At 38.6% G+C, this 27,269-nt stretch overlaps 1 protein-coding gene across 1 annotated transcript; it reads left to right on the top strand.

Moving 5' to 3' along the window:
* Positions 1-1,294: 1,294 nt before the first annotated feature.
* LOC122669765 (protein FLUORESCENT IN BLUE LIGHT, chloroplastic-like) lies at positions 1,295-15,897 on the top strand. The gene is made up of 5 exons (XM_043866613.1): positions 1,295-1,448; positions 3,403-3,719; positions 12,673-12,835; positions 13,716-14,036; positions 15,605-15,897. Exons 1-5 carry the CDS (start codon positions 1,337-1,339, stop codon positions 15,805-15,807), a joined length of 1,116 nt encoding a protein of 371 aa, XP_043722548.1. The 5' UTR covers positions 1,295-1,336; the 3' UTR covers positions 15,808-15,897.
* The last annotated feature ends 11,372 nt before the right edge of the window (positions 15,898-27,269 follow it).

Below are 27,269 nucleotides of genomic sequence, written 5' to 3'. Positions count from 1 at the left end.
TTTCCAAATTTACCACATTAAAGAATACCATTCAATAACAAAATCTAATTGATTGTGCGTGTTTCTATAGAGACCAACTAAGTAGAAAATCCAATTCGTAAAGTGATTGCCATGAAATTGTTGGCAGTCAATCGTCAAAGGGGAAGCGCACCAACAAGATGCGGCAGAGGGGCATAAAACCAAAGCATGTAAAATAGATTCCTCTTGCCCCGGACAGAAACGACAATAAGGGTGAAGGGCCAAATTCCTTTTATGGAGAAGCTGATTAACAGCCAAAGAATTAGTGCAACATCTCCATAAAACAATTTAATTTTGAGAAGCAACTTAATACTCCAAAGCCATTTCCAAAATGGACCATTAGAGGTAGAAGGAGTAACTTGATTTTGGGAAACCTCAACGTGATAGGCTATTTTAAAGGAAAACATCCCATTAGCTATTGGAGACCAAATCCAACTGTCCAGGCCTCCAGGGTATCGAAAATTAGAATTGGGACTTGAGCAAAAGCCTGGGCTTCTAGAGGGGAAATCTGTTATTGGTGAAGCCTGATTTCGATCCAGAAAGTGTAGTTGGAATATTCGGAGGGCCGTTTCGACTTCAAAACGACCTTGGATTGTCGAAAAATGGCTTATGTGGTGGTGAGTTATGTTGGGCTCATCGAGACTTTTGAAACAATATATTTTGGGATATATATTATGTTTTGGTTCAACCCTGTCCGATTTGGCATTTTTGGGTCTAGGGGAATTTCTGTACTTTCTTGGGTTATGACTTCTTTATATGATGTTCTTATCTCTGGGAGGGTTCGATGAGAGGTTTTATAACATTTCTAAAAGATAGTAAAATCTGTTCTATTGTTCGACCGTGAACGTAAAATCGTAAATCACGTAAATCTAGGTTATTATGTTGTGTCTTATCTGTTTCTTGTTTTCTTCTGCAAATTGCCATTCTAGGGATTGTTTTCTTAATAAAATCAACCTATTAATCACATCCCATTTTCAAGATTTTGTAGGAGATGAGATGAAACTTACAACCGAACCATTAAGAGTCAATGGAGGAAAGGATACGGCCTCCATGGAGAGAAGGCAACCAACCATCGGCTTAAAAAAACTTTTGAACGTTCGTTTTAACGTAAAATTTTCAAAGGTTTGTTACTTTGTTAGCTGGGTTAAACAGTAAACATAGCTTGCCTGATAAAGCTTCTGTTTCTGTAAATTATGCCACAAGCAGGGGCAGCTCCATTCGGCAAAGCTTACCCAATTAATTATTTTCTTATTTCCTATATAAACACTGAAGCTGCCTATTTGTAATCCTTTTATCCCAAGTTCGGAAATCCATCCAAATGGCGGTGGTCGTCCTTTGTTGCTGCTCTTCTTCGCGCCCAATTTCGGGTGAAGCTTATAGGCAATCTGGACGATCTCCGGCACAAATTGACGCCGGAGTTAATGCTTCAGGTCAGTAGTTCAGGTTCCTTCTTTTGTTTTTGCTTTATGTTTTCTTGTTTCTGCATTCCTGTCCCTTAGTATACTGGAGCTCTTCTATATCTGCTTAACTTGTTCGTCTATTTCTGTTGTTTCCCAACTCTACCTAAAATTGCTTTAAAGTTGAAAGAAGTGAGATTGATTGAAATAATAAGCATCAGTGATATACCTCGCATGTTCTCCTGTGACGATGTTGTTTTTTTTAGCTTCTCATTTACGCTTTCTCCTGTTGTTTATAATGGCTAAATGTCTTCATTTCAACCTGACATTCTGAGCTTTCTTGCTCATTTGCACTTTGATTCCTGTGCTTTCAGTTTAATTGTACAGTTAGTGAAGCAGAACGCGGTTCTTTAAGTAAAACCTGTTATATTAAATCGATCTCCAAATATAATTCTAACAAAACCAGCCACATTTCTTTCAGTTCAGTTGAATGGAAAGAATTGTCGTCTTTGATACAATCATGGCTCACACTTTGATTAGTTTCACGATACTCTACTGCTGATTCTGGGACGTTTCTTGTTTTCAAGCTCTTGAAACTTTGGCATTCTTCTCGTTCGGATTTCTTGCTTACTTGTTTTTGATTTCTGGTCTTTGTCGGTTACGTAATTCACTCCCTTCTATCTGGTTCACATGTCACGGCTCCTCCACCTGCTAATTCTTCTGTAATGCGGTTTTTCTTTATCTTTGAGAGTTTTAAATCAACTTAAGGATTTACCTTTATTTGGTTAGTTTTAAGCATCTGTCCTCCTCAGACTGGAAACACCCTCTTTGTGAAAGCAGGGGCAAGATTGCATACATTATGACCCTCCCCAGACCCCGCAGTGGTGGGAGCCTCGTGCAGTGGGTACGCCTTTTTTTCCCCCTTCCTTTTAAGCATCTGTCCTTAGCTTCTTCCCTACTTTTATAGATCTAGGGCGCTTTATTTCTTGACTGTACCATCATAACCATGGCTTGAGACTAGATCATCGTAACCTTAGTGATCCAATGACTTAAACCCACAATGATCTGGATTGGTACTTGGTAGTGTTCCAGAATGATCCATCCTCAAATGCCAAATCTTTAGATCCTAGATCATAACTCAAATTAATCATAGTGATTTGGAATGCAAGACCATTTAATTTCCTCTGTTTGAGTTTGACATGTGAAAGGTTCTGGTCTTAGGCCATTGTAATCGCTAGATTTTAATTTTCAATGAACACTCTTTAAATCTCTGAATTTAATTCCATATTTTTTGTGACTTTGGATTCTTGGTCTATGTTTCTTTGAGGTATCTGTAGCTCTAGCAGACAGACCTGTTGGTGGTTTGGTGCACCAAGGTGTAAGTAGGAAGTACCAATATATAGGAACTTTTGCCCTAAAGATGTGTGATACTACAAAGCAAACAAATTTTTTTTTAAAACACATTTAATAATAGAGAATTTAGGCTGCAACTTTACCTAGAAACAATGTCAGTGAATGTATGCTTGGGTTTTGAAACTGAGGTCTGTAGCATCTATAGGTTTCTTCTTAGTGTAAAGGACTCAAAATCCTTGTGTCAGTGATTCCAAACCACATCTAAATTTAGCGTGTAGAGTCCATAGGACATGTAGCTGGGTGAGCACAATTCACTCTGGATTTCATCAATGATTTGTTAGCCACAATCAAAATTGTGATGGAAAATCTCTATATGTTTGATTGTACATAAGAAAATAAATGTCCTTTTTTCTTTTTTCTTTTTATTTCTTTTTCTCTTCTGGGTTGAATGTTGACTTATATATATATATAAGGAAAAAACACATTGACTCTAAATATGTGGGAATGAAAACTATTTTTCTTATGAGTCAATTGAGAATACAATTTATAAGTAATCCTTCTAAGCTAATGATGAATTATTTGCAACATCTGCAGCTCACATCTTTCTTGCTATACTCTGCTTTTATGACTGCAGCAAAACTTGGACTTGAGGATATAGTGCATGTTGGTATTGAAAAGATTCTTAAGCCTGTATTGGAAGTAAAAGCATTGCTGAAATCAGAAAAGTTTGGTTTTCTTTCATTTAGAGGGGAGAAATTCATGTCGTCCTTCAGTGACTCATCTAGTAGAAACCAGATATTGTTTGAGACAAGCCTATTGTTGTCAACCTGCCAGTCCATGTATTCATGGCCTGATGGTTCCCAAATGGCCAAGTTTGAGGGAAATTTTTGTATTGGTCGAAGGCTGGCAGATTATGACCATTGCACTGTGGCATTCTTATTCACTCACAAGGTAGGATGGTGAGTCTCCCATTTTTTGGCTTTTTTTATATTTTTTTCCCCCTTTCTCTTGTAGGAACTTTTACTTCAGTCTAAGCTGTGAAATAGACCTTTTACTGCGACATCAGCAAGTAATTTCCTATTGTCCTTCCCCTGAAAGAAAAGGTATTTTAAGGTTGTTTTAATGGTTTCAAATCATTATTTCATTACTATTATTTTGTATGTTTTAAGATATGAAAATTCTGTTGCTCTCTATAGCATTACATTGACATAACCCTGAACATTACCAGTTGTTAGAGTATTGTATACCGTGTGGAGGTCCATGGGAGTTACACCGTGGGGTGATGGTCGGTTTGGTTTTAATTCTTGTAGTTTATTCTTTCCTATTGATGTTATCTTTCACTTTCCTATAGAAAATAGGTGTCTTTATTTGTTTTCTACTGTGTTTAGACTTTTGGAGTAGTGTTACTCATATCTTTCATTCCTGTTGTAATTGTTATTACTTTTCCCTTATAAATAAAGTTACTGGTACGGTAGGAGATTATACTCTCCATTGTACAGTTTTCCCTCCTTGCTCTCCATTCTCTTCTCCCTATCTCTCTTCTTTCTGGTTGTTAAGTCTTTATACTGTCAGACCAGTGATTGTATGTTATTAGGATCATGGGTACCTGCAATGAGGAATTTATGTTTGCCAGAATTTAGAAGTTGTTTGATATGAAAATCATAAGTCTAAATGAAAATCTAATTATGATGGTGGGGGAATCAATGTGATTGGGTGTTAGGTTCGCTAAATACTCTCAAAACATCCTTAGTTAATTCCATTTTGGTGGCTATTTCAATGTGGATGGAATTGAAATTTTCATACCTTTTTATGAAAGTATATGTACACATAATACATTATGTTTTAGATATGTATTTTAGCAGTTGATACCTACAGCAGGTGATGTTAAGAGAGATCTTATGTTTGAAAATGTGCTGAGAAGGACAAGCCCTGAAATGAAAGATATCATGGTCCATATCTTATTGGCCCAATAACCGGTGCTGAATTGTTAGAGACCAAAAATAAATTTACTACTTAGCAAACTTATAAGGATCAAAATGGGTACTTTATACGCAAGAAGAGGGTTAGGTTTCAAGTAATAGAATTTTTTTATCTGATGTAATTTAATTTTAAATTGAGATCAAATTGGTACCTGATCTAATTGAAATGGTGCACGTTTAAGGTTCTAAAGGATTGGTTCAGATTGCGAGGATCTCAGGTTCGGGATTTTGGCAAACATGTTAGGCAAACCAGACTGTAACTCAATGTTGACATGGAACCTGATTGAAAGATTTAAAAGGATTTTAGATGATTCAACATTATGGAGTGTTAGGTACTTAGGTTAAAAGGCCTTTAATTCTGTTAACAAAACCAAAAGATTAGTGAATGCTTGAATGATCGATTAGACCAAGCAAGCTATGTATTTATAAAATAAGAATTACATCCTAAAGGACAGAATTGCCCCTACTCTAGCCGATTCTAACTAGTTGAGTTAGCAGTACATAAATCATGAAGAATAAAAGCCCAAAAAGACCAGAATACCCCCATGGTATTCTGGTGTACACTATTCAACACTGCCTCTCAAGTTGGAGCAAATATGTCAATCATGCCCAACTTGACTAAAATAGGATGAAACAATTTCCCAGACAGTCCCTTGGTGAAAATATCGGCAAGCTGATCAGCGGACTTCACAAAGAGAACACAAATCAATCCTTCTTCTAACTTCTCCTTGATGAAATGTCTATCCACCTCAACATGCTTGGTACGATCATGCTGTACTGGATTATGTGCTATGCTAATTGCAGTCTTGTTGTCACAGTATAACATCATCGGGAGACGAACAAGAACACCAAGGTCTTGTAGCAAACCCTTTAGCTATAGTAACTCACAAATACCTTGTGCCGTAGTACGAAACTCTGCTTCAGCACTGGAACTAGCTACCACATTTTGCTTCTTGCTACGCCAAGGGACAAGATTACCACCTACAAACGAACAGTACCTAGAAATAGACTTGCGGTCAGAAGAACCAGCCCAATCAGCAGCAGCATAGGCTTCAATCCGCAAGTGGTCATAGGAGAATGCCTTTTCCAGGAGCTGACTTCAAGTAGTGAAGGATACGAAGAACAACCTCCATATGAGAAGAGTTGGGATCATGTATGAACTGACTCACAATGCTCACAGCTACAGCAATGTTCGGACGTGTGTGAGAGAGATAAATCAACTTCCCTACCAAACTTTGATATCGACCTTTATTAATAGGTTCACCCTCTTTTTTTTTAAGACGAACATTAGCATCCATAGGAGTATCTGAAGGGTGACATCCTAACAGGCTAGTTTTTGTCAACAAGTCTAGGATATACTTCCTTTGGGAGAGAAAGATGCCCATGGAAGACCGAGCAACTTCAATTTCGAGGAAGTACCTCAATTTTCCTAGATCTTTAATCTCAAATTCCTGTCCCAAAAACTTCTTCAAATTGCTGATTTCATCACCATTATTACTGGTTACCATAATATCATCAACGTAGACTATAAGTACAATGATTTTTTCACCAACTCTCTTGATAAAAAGAGTGTGATCAGTATTACTCTGTTTATAGCCTACAAAAAGCATAGCCTTGTGAAACCTGCCAAACCATGCTCGAGGTGATTGCTTCAGCCCATAAAGTGCATGTTTCAATCTATACACTTTGCCTTGGGTCTTGTCACAAGAGAACCCTGGTAGAATATCCATGTACACCTCCTCATCAAGTTCTCCATTAAGAAAAACATTCTTCACATCTAGTTGTTGTAAATCCCATCCAAGATTCACTGCACATGATAATAGAACTCGGACAGTATTCAGCTTTGCAACAGGGGTAAAGGCCTCCTGATAATCAATGTCATAGGTCTGAGTAAACCCTTTTGCCACAAGTCGTGCTTTATATCTATCCACAGTGCCATCCACCTTTTGTTTCACTACAAACATCCACTTATACCCAACAGGTCTTTTTCCTGGTGGAAGAACAACAAGCTCCCATGTGTCATTTTTCTTTAAGGCTTCCATTTCTTCCATCATTGCTGCTTTCCACTTTCTATCTAATAGAGCTTCCTGCCAATTTTGAAGAATACAAACAGAAGAAAGAGAAGGGACAAAAGCACGAAAAGATGGAGAAAGGGAATCATAGGAAACAACATGAGATATAGAGTGTTGAGTGCAAGCCTTAACACCTTTGCGAACAGCAATAGGTAGGTTAAGAGAAGAAGTATTACCAGGTAGAGAGGTAGGTTCTAAATCCGGGGTTGGCAACTGGATGGGTACCTGTGTTGTAGTGGATTGAAGCTGCTTATGTCTGGTTCTGCTCTTTGTATAGACCTTCAAATTAGAATCATCAATCCTTCGCTGAAATTCACCAATGGTTTTCTGGACTAGAGTGATCTCCCCCTGAGCAAAAATTTCATTATTATCTGTAATCTCCCCCTATATATGAACATCTCCCCCTGAAGGAGAGAGACCAACAAGAGCAACAGGAGCAGGAACAGACTCATCATGCACATACCGAAGGGGGGGGTCTATGGTCGGTTCTATGGTCAACACATCTTCATTAAAACTCTCCCCCTGAAGAGGTGGGGACGAATAATAGTAGAGACTCTCATGAAAGACAACATCCATATTGACCATAGTACGCGGGTAGGAGTATAAATGTATAATAACACTTGTACCCCTTTTGCATGGCAGAGTAACCTAAGAAAATGTAGCGGAGACCACAGGGTTCAAGTTTACCTAGGGATCTATTGTCCCGAGCATAACAAGCACAACCAAACACCCTAGGGGGAACAATAAAAGAAGAAGAGCCATGTAACAGCTCAGCGGGGGACTTGAAATCAAGAACTTGAGTAGGCAGCCTATTAATCAAATAGGCTGCAGTGAGGACAGCATCCCCCCAATAAAAGGAGGGAACATTTCGAGCAAACATAAGGGCCCGAGCCACCTCCAAGAGATGGTGATTTTTTCTCTCAGCCACACCATTTTGGGTTGGAGTATCAACACAGCTGGTCTGATGTAAGATCCCATGGGTAGGAAGGTATTTTTGGAACTGACCTTCCATATATTCTATCTCATTATCACTTCTCAAAATTTTGAGAGTGACATTAAATTGGGTCAGAACCATCTTATGGAAATGCTGAAAACAGGAAAAAAACTTCATTTTTTGTATGCATCAGGTAAACCCAAGTAGTTCTAGAATAGCAACCTATAAAAGTGACAAACCAACGATGTCCAGTAATAGAAACTTCGCGACTAGGACCCCACACATCAATATGAACCAAATGAAAAAGGGAAAAACATTTTTTATTAGAAACAAGATATTTTGAACGTGTCTGTATGGCCAAGACACGAGCCTCACAAATAAATTCTTCCTTATTACAATTTTTAACCAAAGCTGGAAATAAATGAGATAAAGTTCCTAAGGGGGCAGTGTCCTATTCTAGAATGCCATTGGTGTAATTCAGAGGAGAAAGAGGAAGGTTGACACAATTGAGAAGGCAATGTTGTAGGAGGAAGACGACCATAATTAAGCAAGTACAATCCACCATGCACTTTACCACATCCAATCGTTCACCCCGTGTCCAATTCCTGAAAAACATAATGAGTTGGAAAAAAATGTAACTTTACAATTTAGATCTTTAGTGATACTACTAATGGAAAGAAGATTAATAGTAAAATTAGGAACATGTAATACTGAAGATAAGGTAAGGGATGATGAGCAACTAATGGAACCCTTTTCGGAAATGGAGGAGAGGGGACCATCAGTTACCCGGACTTGTCCTTGCCAGAATTAGTAGATTATGTATGAAAGAGGCTGGAAGAACCTGTCATGTGATCAGTGGCACTGGAGTCTATAATCCATGGGAAGAAACAACCAATGCACAATGACCAGCAAATGAAACACCTGAATGGGCAAAGTGGGAACCTGATGGAATGGAAGAACTGGCAGCCGTAGATGTAGTAGAATCAGCAGAAGCCAGTAACATACGCCTGAAAGCCTATAATTCTTCCTAGGAGAGACCATGTTCAGAAGTGGGGGCAGTAGTAACACTTTTAGTGTGATTAGCCTTGTTTTTAGTTTTACCATGACCACTTTTGGCTTAAAAGTCAGCAGGTTTCCCATGGAGTTTCCAGCAAGTAGCTTTAGTGTGATAAGGTTTGTTGCAATATTCACACTTAACAGATTCTTTGGTGGAAGTAGCAACAGTAAGAGTAGCAGCATCAGTAGTAGTAGGAGCAGGGTTGGAACCAGCCTGTAGGGCAGGCCTATCAACCATAGGAGTATGAAGTATAGCAGCCCTACGAGTCTCCTCTGTATGGACCAAAACATAGGATTGCTCCAGTGTAGGGAAGGGAATCCTACTCAGAACTTGCACATGAATAGGATCGTACTCAATATTCAGACTTGCCAAGAAGTCATACATTCGAATTTTATCAAAATGCTTCCTATAGGCAGCAATATCAGCAAGAGTCATAGGCTGAAAAGCAGAGTAGTGACCCACTTGCTGGCATAAGCTTTTGAGGGCAGCATAGTATTGAGAGATAGACAGCTACTTTTGAGTGGTGTCATGTACTTTTTTCCTTAGTTCATACACCTGAGCATCATTCCCAATCTGTCCGTATGTATTATTTGCAGCAGCCCAAATCTGATGTGCAGTGTCCAATAACAAATAACCACTGGATAGCTCGGATTGCATAGAGTGCAACAAGAAAGACATCACCATGGCATCATTTGAAAGCCATCGGTCTTGAAGAGGACCAGGTTCAGATGGAGCAGTAGTGGTGCCATGGAGATGCCCAATAAGCCCACGGCCAACAACAGTTAAATAGGTCAAGCGACACCACATCAGGTAATTTGTCCCATCGAGTTTAATAGCAGAAGCATAAGGAAGATATTCAGTCTTGTGTTGGCCTTCAAAGCCAGAAGTAGCAGAGGTAATGTCAGACCCATCTATACTGACTTGAGAGAAGCCAAATAACAAGATGTCGATTCAGCCAGCTAAGAACCAAAACCAGAAAACCCTGATCGACATGGGCAGAAATCGATCCAAAGATGAAAATTCTGAAAATCTTCAATATAAAGGCACACCAGCAAGGTCGAGTGTTCCTAGAAGTAGTGTGAAAGTGACCTCCAAAAATCAGTCAAAGCTGAAACTGAAAAACCCAAAAATCGATAAGAGTCAGGGTTTTGAAAAACCCTGAGATGAGATCGATAATGGGGTATGGCCTTCAATTGATGGTAAACACCTGTGATAATTGCTGTCCAAAACTGCTAAGATGGATCTCCACTAGGGAAAATCAACCTCCAAGACAAAGAGGAGCTCGCTCTTCAAGAAGGGGAGAACTCCAAAAAATCGCAGAAAAATAGGGCAGCAGCTATCGATCTGAATTTATGATTAAATCATCTATTGAAGAGGTTGGATTGAGGGCAGCATCTAGATCATATGATCACCTCATTAGTGCTGCCCTAGGGGATGAAGAGAACCAAGGAGAAAAAAAGAGAGAGAAGATCGAGTGGAAGAGGGTGGAAGAAAAAACGATGGAAGGGGGAGGGTTTTGAAAAACTAGATCAGAGATTTGGCTCTGATACCATGTTAACAAAACAGAAAAATTAGAGAATGCTTCAATGATCGATTAGACCAAGCAAGCTATGAATTTATAAAATAAGAATTATATCCTAAGGGACAGAATTGTCCCTATTCTAGCCGACTCTAACTAGTAGAGTCGGCAGTACATAAATCATGAAGAATAAAAGCCTAAAAAGACCAGAATACCCCCACGGTATTCTGGTGTACATTATTCAACAAATTCCACTTGAGGTCCAGATGGAAGGTTTAGTTTAAGGTGTGCACAAGTGGAAGATTCTGACTGGCTGAAACTTCTGGGAGCTGTTAAAGAGTTGATGGGAATGGTTATATAATATGGGGATGTGTTTCCTGTGGGGGACCATGGCCCCTGGCTGCACGCAGAAGAATCATGGGGGCGGCATTTCCACCTTTCGTGGGGGGTGGGGCGGTCATTTTGCCCCCTCTGTCTGGGCGCAGTGCGCACTCTGCCCCACAGAGTTATTTTTCCCATAGAATATATAAAAGGTGAGGGTGTGGATAAATAGAGGTAGTACAAGTTCAGATCACAAAGAAGATATATAGTTTCAGAACTTCAAGTAAGCACAGAAAAATGAGAAGAGCACTTTAGAAATAAGCTAGAAGAACTTAGTGAAGAATAATTAATGTAGTGCTAATCCTGAACTAGTGAAATCCAGTGAGAGATCAACTTGCGACAGGATCACAGGAAGAAGGACAAACCAGATTTAAGAGAATCAAATAGCAGAATAAAGGTAGGTCTGATCTGTCCAATTCTCAAGTCGAGTGGGTTGTTCTGTAGAGAGAACAATTCTGCAGATTTTGAAAGAGATCGGACGGTCAGATTCTCTATATTGAAACAATCCTACTAGGAGTAGGATTGCTGAAAGCTGCAGAACTTAATGGGCAGGTTTATGGGGTTTCATATCAGAATATAGCAATGTAATAGCAATCGGATAAAGATCAACTGGAGACCAGAAAACATAGATAAAAACCAGGTTTCAGAAATCAGAATTGATGAATTTTAGTAAGAGAAGGATTTCTGAAATGGATGGATAATGCAGGTCTAAGAAGTAAGAACAGATCAGAAACAATATTCAGATTCAGCAATAGCAGTAGAACAGCAATCTGAAACTAGATCTAGAAAATCAGTACAGTAAAGTGATAGAAAGATATGATCATGAATCTCCACCTGATCTATAAGGTTGGCATTCTACCAATATTCCAACCTTGGAATCACCGCCAGGGCTTCCTGGAATCACCACAGAACCCAAAAAGGCAAAGCCAAATTTTCATTCATCAAATTCGTTTTCAGGGTTGTAGCCCCTAAAAACTAACATAAAAGACTCAAACTAAGCCGAAAACTCCTCCAGCCAATAGCCTACCTTGGAGGTGGAATTAACTGATTAGGATACTATAAATAATGAAGAAGCGAACGATAAATAATAAAAAGAAAAAAGAAAAAGAAGAAAGCGACTTGAAAACAAGGCTCGACTCATAGAGGCCTAATCCAGCTCAGCTAAAACACTTCAATAACAATTAAAAATAAAGGAATAGGGCTTAGACCCCACAAGTTAAATAATTAATAAATTCCATATTCATTCCTTCTACGTTCTACCCCTATTTTGGGTCCAATAAATATGTAACCCAACCCAAGGCTTATTTCCACTAAAAAAATCCCACTTATGTGTTTAATATGCATTAAGAATAAATAATTTCATAGAATAGAGATGACACCAAAGTAGCCCAAGGATTTAACAGTGACTCAATGAGGTGCTGCTTCCAAAATCAGATCTGTAGTTTCAGAAAGCTTACTCAAATGCTTAAACTTGTACAAGGATTAACAAAGGGGAAAGCTTGCTTAAATGATCTTCTAATAAGGATGTTATTACGATCATATCCCATGCAACTGAACTACTTAATACTCAACTGAAAAGGACACCCAACTATGCCAATTAACTTAACTGTGGGCCTGCCTCAAGAACTTTTTGCAGTTGAGTATAGAAGGGCTATGGCTGGGGGATGATGTCTTTGATCTCAGGCCTCCATACAGGCTGAAAGCTATCAAACCATCGGCCATTATTACCAATTTTGTTGTATTATTGATCTAGGTCATATTTCACATTTGATATTTCTATTGTGGGTCTCATTTGTTCGACTGGCTATAAAGTCTGTATCTGAGAATACTCATATGATAAGGAATTTAGAGAAGTAGAAAACCCATGTATGGAAATTGCATTTTATTTGATTGAGTACATACTTGTGTTTGTATCAATTACTTCTGAGTTCTGCCATTTGATTGATATTATGTCTTGTGCAGAGCATGTTACCATTCAGGTTGCCAGCAGTAACATTTCTTCTAGCAAACATCTTGATGTTGACTATACCTTTTAATGCTTTAGCGGAAACATGTGAAGCTGAGAACTCTGTTTTCAACATGCCTTTGCTGCTCTCTGTTGCCCTTATAGGGGCTACTGTTGGAGGTGAGGTTACTTGAAAATCACAATTACCTTTGTATCTATCTGTGGAACTCTATTTACTGCTCTTGTGCATACGATGGATTACAAACTGGCAAGGTGGTGATGAAATAGCTGTTGTGCAAGGAATAGCACAATGGGCACCTTGCCTGGAAACAAAATCTGATTCACATGTAGGTCCAGTCCTCTAATCCACCTTCCATATTTCAAGCCCAAAAAAGTTTGCCATGCACCAGGACAGAGCTTCAAAAAAAGGGTTGAAAAGTCAGTAAACAGGCATGGTGGTTTAATGGCTGAGAATACAAGGGGAAAATCTACCTTAAGGTGGGCCATATGGTCAAGTTGGACTTCCAAATTTGACAAGTGGCCAGTCTAGGAGGAAACCCCCTTCTCCTGCACGGTTCAGGTTGACTCTATTGTTGCTCCCTGTGGCCTAAAACCAGGCAGGTGTTGTGCCAGGGCTGGCAAAGGTGTCTGTTGTGCATCCCTTCTGTCTTAGGACACCAATAGTACCTAGACCACTGGACATGTCTCAAGGGCCTTTTTGTTCCGTTTCTCAAGTTCATAAAAAAAATTCCTTCCTTAGCCTATAACATGTAGGGGATATTAAACCAAGAGGAGCAGACTGTCTGGTAGCATGTGTCTTATCCACCTTGTGATTCCCCAACTTTTTTCCTCATCCCCTGAACTGTGATACCTGGGTGCAGCAATGATACAGATTGGGTCTGGTAGCATTTTTGTACTTTATAGTGTATGGCCTTGAGTAATGCTCCTATTTTGAAGTTCCCTGTTAACGTAGTCCTTGAGAAAGCCAATGCTAGAAGGCATGAATTCATGTTGTTTCTTTTCATCATTTTTGCACTTAAAGACACTGTTTATCTGTCAGGATTGCTTGCTCGGCAGAGGAGAGGGGAATTGAAGCGGTTGAATGATCAGCTGCGCCAGATCAATGCAGCTCTGAGAAGGCAAGCAAAGATAGAGTCCTATGCCCCCAGTTTGAGTTATGCTCCAGTTGGTAGTAGAATTCCAGAGAATGAAGTAATCGTAGATTCAAGAAAGGAAGACCTGATTTCACGTTTGAAAACTGGGAAGAATTTCTTGAGGAACCAAAATCCAGAGAAGGCGTTTGTGGAGTTTAAGGCAGCTCTTGAGCTTGCACAGAATATGAAGGATTCCATTGAGGAGAAAAAAGCTGCTAGAGGCCTGGGTCTGTATTTCCTACCTTCTTTGCTTCCTTTTAATGTAAAGAGAGAGACAGCGACCGACAATTTGTGTCCCAATTGAGTAACTTACTACTTACCTGTTGCATCATTTAAAGAATCCTGTCCAGCTTGCATAGTTGGTTCATAGATCGGTTAAGGTATACTAAGCAATTTGCAGGGGATGGGGGGTGGGGGGTGGGGGAGCTAATCGGAAGCAGCCGACTGGTTGTATATCCTGCTCAAGAGTCAGGATCCTCCTGTGTGGTCTGACTATACTATGACACTATAATTTAAAATTTTCAGAAATAACTTGCTATTAGGTAATACGGGAATTACTGAACACATTATTTTTTTTTTATTGGCTAAAAAACACATGTTTTCTGAGATAACCTTAGCCAACGATTTTCTAGAAAATAATTAATGGTTTATTTAAAGGGAGAATGTACATGTCATTCACATAGTCACTACAATGAAACAATATACCAAACTAAAAAATTATTGTGGATGACAATCGCTTTAATATGGCAGGTCTGGTCATTTTCTGCTTGGTAAACTCACCTGCTTATGCATTTGAAGACTTTTGCACCAAATGGAAAGGACTTCTAATGTTTTCAGTGTGATATTGTTTTGTCATTTTTGGCACTGCTGGACCCAAGCAGATGAAGAGGGTTTGGTTTTGTTATGCAGAAAATGATCTCTACTCTGTTTGTTAACTCCAGAAATTAACTTGACAATATGTTCACTAAGGCGTTATTTAGGCCTGCATTTCTTAGTGGTTGTTCCAAGCTGGGTATGGGAAATATATATACTCCAGTTTGAGGGGGAGTGTTAAATTCTGTACTGTGAGGGGGAGTTTTTAGTTAGTAGTCATAGTTTATGTTAAGTAGTGTAGGTCATTGCTATTTACTTCTTTACTTAGGTAGTCTTTTACTATTATTGTAATTTAACTGTTTGTAGGACTCTCATTGTTATAAGCTAGACTTAATTCTGAGTCCTATCGTGGCTATAAGATTTCCCCCTATTCTTCTCAATCATTCTCCCTCTCTTATTCTTCTTCTCCTTCCCTCTTGTAGGTGCTGATTACAGGTTCTAGTATCACTAAAACTATGTTTTCTTAAAACAAGCTTTAGTACTAGCTTAAAACTATGTCTTCTTAAAACATGCTTGAGTACTAGGTTAGTTTGCAGTGGCTTGTGTTTTATTTGTTAGGCTGAGTTCAAATCTTCAAAGCAGCATATTTTAGCATTAATTACCCTCTTAAATATAGGTAGCAACTATACATTTTGGTGATGGACATAGAAATATTACAAATTTGGATAAACTGGTTGGGCAAGGACAACCCAAGTTTAAACTGGGTTGGATATGGACATATGCCCTTGTCCGATTTCTGGGTTCAGACCAGGTCCAAATCAAATAAATAATACATAGGCATTGCTGTCCTACCCAGACCTGATATATATACATTGTATGTACGTTATACATACATATTGATGTATGTATCTTCATAAATACATATGCTTGATGACCTTTTTCCAATCATTTATCATTTTAATGTTGAAATTGCTCCTTACAGGGGCATCTCTGCAAAGGCAAGGGAAGTACCGGGAAGCAATAAAATACCATTCTATGGTTCTGGCAATTTCTGAGCGAGGAGGAGAGGATTGTGGCAACACAGAAGCTTATGGTGCAATTGCAGACTGTCATACTGAGCTTGGGGAACTTGAGCAAGCTGGAAAATTCTATGATAAGTATATTGCGAGGTTAGAAATGGACTGATTTTTCTGTCTCACCTCTTGGCTCTCTGTCCTTACCAATAATGTAGCATTGTTCCAATATTAGTAGAGATTTTAGTTTGGGTTATACGCCCATACCTCTGCGGGATAGTCCTTTTTTTGGATCTAGATTCACTCAGCTATTAGAAGTCATTCTTTATCATATGTACTTAAAAAGCATGTTTAGGCATCTTGTGAATTTTGTGTTATTGTAAATGTAGATTATGACCTATCATTGTTACCAAAAAAAGAAACCTATCATTATTTAATAGAGCTTGTTTCATGTATATTGTCTTCTATAAGCCATCCAAGCACCTTTGGAAGCCAAAGCCTTTTTATTAAATATTATAATTAGATAATTGGTAGATTAAAAATATCAGGACACCAGCATGGGATTTTGGTTCACCATTAATGGGTAATGATAACATACCTAACATGTCAGTATAACCAGGCATATTATTTGTTCCTCTGCATGTTTACTTCAGAACTAGGTTTTGATATAGCTAATTAATTGTTATTCAGGTTTGCATTTACAAGTTGTGACAATATAAAAGTATGTGAGCTAGCTTTTAAATAAAATGTGACTGAACTTCAATCACAATATATACCACTGCATATTTATATGTTTATTCAATTGAAAATATGCTGGCATATTCTTGAGTTGAATACGGTAGATCTTCTACCTGAGACTTCTTTTTTTTTAGAGAGGGGGGGGGGGGTGTGAATAAAAAACCCTTCATTAATGCTTCATTTGTTTTCAGGTAAAACACACTAGAAGGAAAATCATTAAAAAATTACTTAAAAATTTTCCTTTTACATGGTTTTTACCTGAAAATCAATGAAGCATTAACAAGATTGTTAAACCGTGGTATATTGGTATTACTGTATACCACGATAGGGGGGGGGGGGTCTCTCTATTGAGGGATTATTGTTGTTATGTCCCAGCAGTAGTGCTTAGGTTGCTTAGGTGTTTCTTTCTTACCTTGGCATATTGGTATTACTGTATACCACGATAGGGGGAGTCCCTCTATCGTGGATTATTGTTGTTATGTCCCAGCGGTAGTGCTTATGTTGGTTAGGTGTTTCTTTCTTATCTCTTGTCTCTTTAGTTGTTTCCTTATTAGTCTAGAATATGATGTCTCTAGATTAGATTACTGATTTACTGTCCTAGTCTAATTAGGAAACTTTGTAATCTGAAACTTATATAATGATGTAAAAGGGGGAGACTACAGCCATCAGTTGCTAGTCTCCTTAGCAATCTCTTCGTTCTTCTCTTCCGCTTTCTCTTTGGTGATTGCTGGTTTCTAAATCTGGTATTGTAACATGGTATCAGAGCTTTATTAACCAGTTATCACCATTCTCCTTTCACTGGTTTGATTATCGCAGAAGTCTCGGTCTCTGGTTGCAGCAGCCTATGCTGTCTTGCCCTAGTTGAGATGATATGAAGACAAACTAGGGATCTTTTACACTATCTAGCTACCTGCCAATGGAGTTGCTGGCCTACTGTGATCAATATATGTGAAGGTTACTGCCATTATCGATTCTGGATATCCTTTTTTACCACCATTATCAAACTGCTACTATTTTTTTCCCGGACATCATATGGTATTCCTCCTTTGAGGACTATTTTATACTGCAGAAGTACCTTCAATCCAGGGTTTTGGACTGACTCAAGCTTCTTATTTGCTGCTGCAATCTTTCTTCATCACTGCTGGTGGTACTCTGTTTTTTAGGAGTTTTCGGACACCTCAATTTCTGGTGGTGTTTAAGATCTGACTAGCAGAACAATCCCCAATCTTGGGGTTTTATTTCTCTTATCAAAGGGCTCCTTCGATCTCAAGTTTAGGTCAATCAGACCTACCGATCTGCTCCTATTTCAGAATCACCCAATTCTGGGTTTTAAGGTACTGATTTGTCTTGTTATGGAGTTTACTTGCAGCTGTTCACTTTTAGAACCATTCTACTGCTACTTGACTGAGGTCCTGCTACTGTTCCTTCCGGCTGTTGATGCTTTCATTGATTCCTATATTACCTATCTGCATGATGGCTGATCCAAAAGTTCTGGTGGATAATGTTCATATTCAGATCACCAACATCAAGTTGAATGGCGTATCTAATTACATGTTATGGTCTCAAGCAGCCCTTGTCTACATGCATGCTAAAGGCAAAATGAAATACCTTACTGATGATCCTCCTTCTGTTGATTCTGCCTCTCTCATTGCATATGAAGACTGGATGTGTGAGAATTCCACACTCAAGATATGGTTGTGGAATAGTATTGAATCTACCATTGCTGTTAATGTCATGTTTCATACTATTGCGAAGGAGGTTTAGAATGATTTGAAGGAAAGTTTCTCTCAAGAGAAAATTTTTTCTCAAGCTTGTGAGCTTTATGAGAAATTATTTTAAAAAGGTTGACAAGTCATTGAATGAATGCTCAGCAGTAAATTTATTCAACGCAGCTCAAAGGAGAATACCCAGAGGATAAATAGGGGGAGCGGCTGAGCCCCATGGAGCAGAGGCCACCGCAAACAAGGAGAAAAACACGGGAATTACAAAAAGGCAATTGGGATACCTCAGCAAGCAGCTATATGCCGATTTCTATTTGATCCTGGGACTGGAGGAATCCTGGAACCGAGCTTACCCCTGATCATGAAATAAATCATGTCCCAAATGAGTTGGTACGTTATAGACCTGGCTGACCACCTTCTCATATTTCTCTCTTACCAAATGTGGCACACGGAAGCATTGAAAGCCGTCTTCCAATCAAATCGCAGCAAGTCTGCCCCACTAAAATAGCATTTCACGTGACTCCATTCCTGTTCAAAGTTGCCAATAGGCCTCGGGCTAGGCTAGCACCTTCTAACCACTTCTTTCCAAATGGAAAGGGAAAAGGGGCAGTCGAAGAATAAGTGCTCCACGGTCTTAACACCTGTCCCGCATAGGATGCAAGAAGAGGTGACTGATATCGCTCGAGATTGAAGCAAGGCCATGGTGGGGAGAGCTCGCAAAGTATTGAAGCTATGCCTTGGAATGAACTTCTTGAACCATACTACTGAGTACCAGGGGACCACAAGGCGCTTGGACTGGACTAAATCCCAAGCAGACTTGGAGTAGAATCTACCTGAAGAGTAGGCATTCCAAGAGACTAAATCTTCACTACCAAGCGGCCGCCTTTTGACGGAAGAAAGAGTACTCCAAGCAGCTTGAAGAAGTGGTGACCGGAACGGGCCAACACCCCACATCCCATCCTCCAAAATCTCTGAAACAAGAGCTGAATGATCCGACATAGCATCGAATCTGATATGATCCCCATAGGTGTGAAGAAGCACCCCATGGGGATGCCAAGGGTCCAGCCAAAGGCATGTCAAATTTCCATCACCAATGATGGGGACGGATTTAGATTCAATCTGATTCTTTAGTGGCAATACAAATGATCATTTAGTGGCAATATAAATGATCATGGGTCGTTACAAAGTTCCATGGTACACTATTGGGTTGATTGATGATATTCATGGACTGCGTGACTGTTTTCGGAGTTGTGTATTCACTCATCATGTTAGAGAGATCAACAATTGTGCTGATTTCTTAGCGGAATTTCTACACTCTTACCAGGAGATCCATTTGTGTATAGATAGTCTGCTGAAGGCTTTTTCTGCTTTAATACGGGATGATGTCAAGGGGATGAAATTTTTTAGGCTGTAAATCCCATATATTTGTTATTCTATTAATGTAAACTCTCCAATTTTCCCCAAAAAGAAAAATGATGGGGATGAATTTATCCTTGGCCAGGTAACTTAGCTTGAGCATCTGCTTCCATACTAGAGATGACTACATAGATTAAATAACAGTCCAAAAAGAATCTTTTCGAAGGTACCTGTCATAAATTCAATCTGCCCTGCTGCCTTGAAACAATCTTCCAAATGAGCTTGATGACGTCCACTTTGCACACTTCCTTGACGTGCCTACTTCCAAGCCCCCCTTCTGATTTTGGTTTGCTTACCGAGTCCCAACTGATAGTATGGAGAAATCTGTTATTTTTGTTACCCCTCCAAAGAAAAGCACTCATTAAGCATTCAATTTGGTAAGTTGTGGCAAAAGGAATCCCAAAAGCTCCTGACTAGTAAACATAAGAAGCTTCAGCAGTTACAAGGGCATTATTGAAGAACTTCAAGTTCACCAACCTCTTACTATTGATTTGGAGCAGTTGAAGCTTCAACAATCTGAGTTTCATGTTGCTAAATTTCGAGCTGGTCTACATCCTAACTGCCAGGGTCATAGTTGTCAAGGCGTTGCCTAGGCGTCCAGGCGCCTTGGACCAGGGTTTAAAGTATTGGTGCATATCGTACTGTATTGGCCGATACATCTTGGTATCGGTCGGTGTCAATACGATACATACATACCGATACGTATCTATTTTTTTTAAAAAGCAATGTATCGACTGTATCGATATGTGTCGACCGATGTAGATGATATCACTAACTTTGGAGACAATGTTTCTAGGATTGCAGAGGTGAAAAATTATCGTCATTAGCATTTTCAAATGAAAGATTTGGAGGCCCTCAGGTATTTCCTTGGTATTGAAGTCCTACAAAGCAAGAAAGGAATTAGTCTATCACAAAGGAAGTATGTGTTAGACCTGTTATCTGAGACTGGTATGCTTGCTTCCAAGCCTGTTGACACTCCTATGGATCCACATCAGAAGTTTGGGGCCAGTGATGGTAACAAGTTCAAAGATGTGCATTAGTATAGAAGGCTTGTAGGAAAGTGAATCTACTTGACTGTTACCAGACCAGACATTTCTTTTGTTGTTGGTGTCATTAGTCAATTCATGCAGTCACCAAAGCAGGTTCATTGGGAGGTAGTTTGTCGTGTTTTAAAGTATCTGAAGGGGGCTCTAGGAAAGGGCCTCATTTATCGTCCTCATCACAATAGTGATTTGATAGGCTTTTCTGATGCTGACTGGGCTGGTGCTGATTGTGATTGTAGATCAACTATAGGATATTGATATTTGTTGGTGGAAATCTAGTCACTTGGAGAAGCAAGAAACAGACAACTGTGGCTAGAAGTAGTGGTGACGCCGAGTATCGAGCTATGGCTCGTACTGCAATTGAGTTGATGTGGTTGAGGTCTCCACGTCAAGAATTGGGTTTTCCGATTCCTAAACCCATCTAGATGTTTTGTGATAACCAAGCAGCAATCTACATCACCCGCAACTCAGTATTTCTTGAGCAAACCAAACACAATGAAGTTGATTGTCTGTGAGGGATGTTCTCATGAAGAAACTGATTGCTACTCCATTTGTTTCCTCTGCTAATCAGCTTGGTGACTTGTCTATCAAGCCTCTGTTTGGTCCTGCATTCCAAAAAGGATGTTCCAAGCTGGGCATGAGTGATTTGTATGCTCTAGCTTGAGCGTGAGTGTTAAATCGTGGCATATTTGTATTACTGTATACCACAATAGGGGGGGTCCCTCTATCATTGATTATTGCTGTTATGCCCCTGCAGTAGTGCTTAGTTTAGAACAATACGTATCTAGATTAGATTGCTGAGTTACTTTCGTAGTCTAATTAGGAAACTATGTATTCTGAAACTTATATAATGATACGAAGGAGTGAGACTACAACCATCGGTTGCTAGTCTCCTTAGCAATCTCTCCATTGTTCTTTTCTTCCACTTTGTCTCTAGTGATTGCTGGTTTCTAAATCTGGTATTGTAACAAATGTTAATAAGAAAACATAGAGTGAAATTCACTCTATGTGGACCTTGTAATTTGAGTTAAGATCGATGTGTTGTGACTTGTGATAGGTATTAGTGTTTGGTAACATCCTCATGCAAGGAGGGTAGGAGTTGCTTTAAGTTCATGTGCCCATCCATCTTCTGATATCCTCTGACATCGTGGTTGAACACTCGAACTCCATTTCTCCTTTTCATTGCCTTCTCAGGTGTTCATTTTCCCTCTCTGAGTCCTTAATAAATGAAGTTGCACTCAAGTTAGTCTATGACTTTCTGGTGCACAGTTTTATATGATTATTGATTGATGTTCATTCTACAAGAAAAGCGCTAAAATACTTCACTTTGGGTGGACTCCTACGGCCGCAGTTGCCAATGACCGCCGCCAAAGGCTCCATATAGTCGCGTTTTTAAACAACCACGACCAAATGCCCTGGGGGTACTAATTTGGTCACGGTTAAATAAAACCACGGCCATTGAAGGACATATAAGCGTTTATTGTAAACTGACGTAGTGTTTGTATATTGTACATATTGCCACAGTTATTAACTTATTATAACCACCGCTGTATGTAGTATATTTAGCAGCGGTTTCTAATAAACCGCTGTCATATATTAGTATATAATAGTGGTTTATATAAAATGCGCCCATATACACATATTACAATTGTATACAGATTGGCATAGACCATGTTGTATTGTTAAGCCCTACTGTACTTTGGATAACGTAGGACTCACACAGAGTCTGGATTGTTTGGATTGATTTCTGAGCATGTCAAAACGACAATAAATCACTCTAGGAACACGGTAGTATGCACGACTGACCTAGGAAATCAGGTCACACAAGATAATTTTACTCAATAGTTGAAATATTTGATTTAGAACCATTTGTAAGTCACAAGTTATAGTTGAGATATCATGCTTTTTTTTTTTTTGACATGGGTTGCACGAAACTGTACATATAGAGATCCCTATTGGATGAAATAATATACTTAGTTTAAACACATCAGTGGTTAATATTGTTTCCAATTTTATAGCTTTTATGTAGTTCTCTGACACTGCTGATCACCATTCACATCATTCAATTCTATGGCTTTAATGTAGTTTTCTTGACACATCAGTCTTTGCTGGTTATTTTGCCAAAACAGGTTTATGTATCCTTTCTAAATACCATCATCAAAGTGAATGATGTGAATGGAGAATGTTTCTTGTAGTGTCAAGTGTTTACTGGAGGAATTATTCCCAGATTTATCTGGTAAATGCTACCTTAGCTGGATCAGATACACTCTGTGTCTTCCGTTCCTAAGTATTAATGCTCACTCCAACCTCTCCTGCAGATGATTTAACAACTGTTAGCACTCAAGGATGTGTTATTTAAAGTGCATATAATATGTCTTTAGGTGTCAAAGTGCCCAAATAAAAAAGGCAGTGGGGGAGGTGATCATGATTCTGATATTCTTAAAGGGTGAATTACTATATTATGGATTCGCATTACCTGGGGGAAAGAAATAAATAAATGAAATGAAATCTACTGAGATCCACTTCTGGATTATTATATTGAAGATCACAGCATTAATCATCTCTCCAACTCCTCCCCACTGAGGAAACAAAAAAGATGAAAGAAAAATAAGCAATAAGTAGTTCCTGAGTTTGCAAACATATATAATCACAGGCTTCTAGTTGTTATTTGTCAATAAACAATGTATTGGCTAAGAAGCTAACATAGCTATTTTCAATGAGTATGATTTAGTTCCCTTGGCAGCAACTAAAAGAATTGCTCCATGTTGCAGTTTTTAGATTTTTGTTAAGATCTCCTTAATAATGTAATCCCTCATTCTCATTTATTTTCCTTCTTCCCAGTGTTATCCAAGTACAATATATGACTCTCACTAATATATATTTTAGTCATGTTTCCTGTTTTTGTAAGCCACATAACTTGTTGAAGGAAACTTATTTAAAGTATAATTTTTTTTGGGTTACTTAAGTTAGTGCTTAATATTTAACATTAAGTTCCTTTTAAGATATTATTCGACCTCCTAAATAAATGCTTAATGTCTTTTTCAAATGGGGACTTCATCAAGTTTGAATACCCACTAAACCACTTGCAGCATATAAATTAGTTCAGTCACACAATTGTTTTCTACTTTTTTTGTTTTTTCTAATCAAAAGAACTTTTCTGGTTAGGCATAGTTGGAAGTAAAGCTCAGCTTTAATTTGTCAGTTTACCTTTTTGAGTCCTTGAATCTAACTAGACTAAAGATTGGTGATAAATAGTATATTTATTATTATGTTGGTGTAAGATTGTTTAATTATCAAACTTAAAAGGAAAAGCTTTCTGGTTGGGCAAGTCCAACACTTTTCTGGACAAGCAGAGCTAATTTTGCAGCCTAGAAAGTTGATGTGGCTATCCCAATCTTTGGATATCTGAGAATAGTATGAATTGAACATGTGATTTGTTTTTTTTTTTTTTTTTTTTGGGGGGGGGGGGGGGGTAAAGATTGCTTTATTCAGAGCATGAGGAACTCACCATTACAAAGATTGGAGAGCCATGGAGAGGATATAGGCCAAAATGTCACACACTCTAATGACAACGCCTTCCGGGTCAAGGTATCTGAAACCATGTTGGATGACCTTGGGATATAGGAGAATTGGCAATTCTCAAAATAGCCTGAGAGCTGAACATGTGATTCGTTTACCTCCTATGTATCTGCACTTGGCAAACTCCATTTGGGCTGAAACTTGACATGTGTTCAGGGGACCTTGTGGTCTATCTGTTGATAATATTTCAGTCCTATCCAAACTTGCCACATGGTAAAACTAGGTGTTTGTCCAAAACAGATGTTTGGACTTGCCCGTCCAGGAAAAACAAAACCAGTACAATAAACAGATAAATTTGTAGATTAGATTAAGATAAGGACTGAGTTTCCCTCCACCCACGGTGAATGGAATCCCATTCCCCTTCACTGCAGGGCGAGAAAGGGTATTGGAAGGGTATTTTTGAAACATACTAAAACTAAACCCTAGGAGGGGTTTGTGAACCCTAGGATGTGGGTGATGGGTGGAAGGTTTAGTGTCCTTAAGATAATGAAATGATTTCATATTGTATTAATTCAATGCCAGCTGCAGATTAGAGGAATGTAATGATGTCTGAAAGCAATATGTGACTTGAAGGACATAATTAATTGGTTGTGGATTTTCATATCCAACATTTTGCAATGGAATAAAAATTCTATGAGCCTGATATAATTTGTTCTGTTCTAATAGAACCCTTTCTTTGTTGGGTTGTAAATAGTTTAATTCATCTAATACTTATCCTGACTAATTGATGTTTGGCTATACTAATCTGTGATGCCATTATTTGTTGTTAACCCGTAATCATTCATTGTTTATTTATTTATTTGGTAATTATCTATTTCATTAATCTCCTTATCTTGCTCTATGATAATAATTTATATTTTGTGGATTAGTTTATTTTATTTTATTTTTTTGCTGAGTAGTTATGTTAATGTTAGTTTATGTTAGCAGTGAGGTTTTCTTACGTGGGGATTTTGGCGTATACCCTAACCTGAACCCCTACCCCCTCCCCCACCCCTCCCCCCCACCCCAATCTTCCATTTTTTGTTTTTTACTTAGCTTTGGTTCTGGTCATCTCGTCCTTTGCTCACTTCTAGACCCGAGTACGTGCACATCCTGTAAGAAGGTACAGTCATATTGGTGCATATCATGGTTTCAAAATTGAATCAAATCGGTTGATCCTGATTCTGGTCAATCTGGAGTGATGGATGCCGGCCCATTCTAATTCAATCCCCGATTCCGAGTTTAAAATCTAAAGTGTTTATGGCATGAAATCAGTGGATGGCAGCCACCGGCCGATTGCTAGAACGACTACGAATCTATTTTAACAAATTTGACAATCTTAAAACGTCCAATGAGTATCTCTACACCTTTGATTATTTCATCATGATGGTCCTTAGACAAACAGACAAACAAACAAACACAGCCTTATCCCAAGTCAATGGAGGTCGGCTACATGGATCCAAACAAGAACAAAGGAGAAATTGAGATGAGATGGGAAATGAAAAAAATGGAAAATGACAATGAAAGGATGGAAGATGAAGGAGGAACAAATCACAACCCAGTAAGTTAGGAGAATCTTAGTTAAATCGGATTTGCTGTAGAGGTCATACTTGGTACAAGACAAAGGCTATACAAGTCCTTCACTCCTTCCTCACAATTTCTCCTATGGTCATTTTAGGCTTGCCCCTAACTCTTTTATTTTAGGTCTGTCCCTAGCTCTTTTAATCCCTTCAATTGGGATCATATTTGTCATTTATCGGGCCAATTCTTAAGTTAGCTTTAATCTGCTCATTTCTTATTTTATCTTTCCTAGTTTTACCACACATCCATCTTAACATTCTCATCTCTGTTACACATAGCTTCTCAATATGACATTGCTTAATTGCCCAACATTCTACCTCCATGCATCGCCGGTCGTACAATAGTCCTATAGAACTTTTCTTTAAACTTTAAAGGGATGCAACGGTAACATAGCACTCCGAATGCACTTCTCCACATCAGCCATCCCACTTTAATTCTCTGTGAAACATCATTCTCTATGTTACCTTCCTTATTTATGATTGACCCCAAATATCTAAAATAGTCACATTGCGGAATCTCTCTTTCTTCAATTCGCACCATGTCAGTTTTCAACATTGTCTAACTAAAATTACACATCATAACCTCCGTCTTCGTTCTACTAATCTTAAGGCTTCTTATTTCTAAGGTTGATCTCCAAAGCTCTAACTTGATGTTAATCCTTTTTTTCTCATCCACTAAAACGATATCATCGGTGAAGAGCATACACCATGGGACTTCGTCTTAAATTTTATTTGTTAGGTCGTCCATGATAAGGGCAAATAGATAAGGGCTTAAGGTTGACCTTGATATCTCCCACAGATATCACAGTAGTCACCACACTCCCATACATATCCTTAATTACATCTACATTGCATCTACATGTTTACTCGACACCCTCTCTTCACTAGAACATCGCAGATTAAATCTCTAGGGATTCGGTCATATATTTTTTTCAGGTCAATAAAGATCATATGAAGATCCTTCTTGTTATCTCTATATCTTTCCATAAGCCTCCTCAATAAGTAGATAGCTTCTGTCACGGATCTTCCTAGCATAAAGCTAAATTGGTTCTTTGATATATGAGTCTCTCTTCTCAAACAAGCTACAATAATTTCTCCCAAAGCTTCATAGGAATGAAGGTCCTTAGATTTTGTGAAAATATTGTTGATTGCATCCTTTAGTATTAGGAATGAAGTTTACCTTCATTGGTACCTTCTCCACTAGTGATGTGATCTTGTGATTGGATTTTTAGATTCATTACACTCACCCCTGTTGACGAAATCAAAACTATCCTTACCCATCCCAATCTTATGGTTTTGATGGCCATGGTGAGGGGAAACTCAGTCCTTAAGCTAATGCTTTCTCCAATTTTAATCTAATTCGATTTGATGTTTGTGTACTCTAATGCCCTAAAATTAAAGAAAATTATATTTTTTACAGAAGAACTACACTTTACTATGCCTAGTGAAATGTTATGCTTCACTTCCTCATGGCAGTACATGGGGGGTTGTTCTAAGCCTACTAAAGTATTAGGCTTTATATTCGTCACATGATATTACATGAGTGGGGCCACGTGATAGATAGTATGCTTCAATATC

Source organism: Telopea speciosissima, chromosome 7, assembly GCF_018873765.1.
Source record: "Telopea speciosissima isolate NSW1024214 ecotype Mountain lineage chromosome 7, Tspe_v1, whole genome shotgun sequence".
In the NCBI taxonomy this organism is placed as follows: Eukaryota; Viridiplantae; Streptophyta; class Magnoliopsida; order Proteales; family Proteaceae; genus Telopea; species Telopea speciosissima.
Note: the sequence above shows the minus strand (reverse complement) of the source record. Positions and strands in the feature narration are given on the sequence as shown.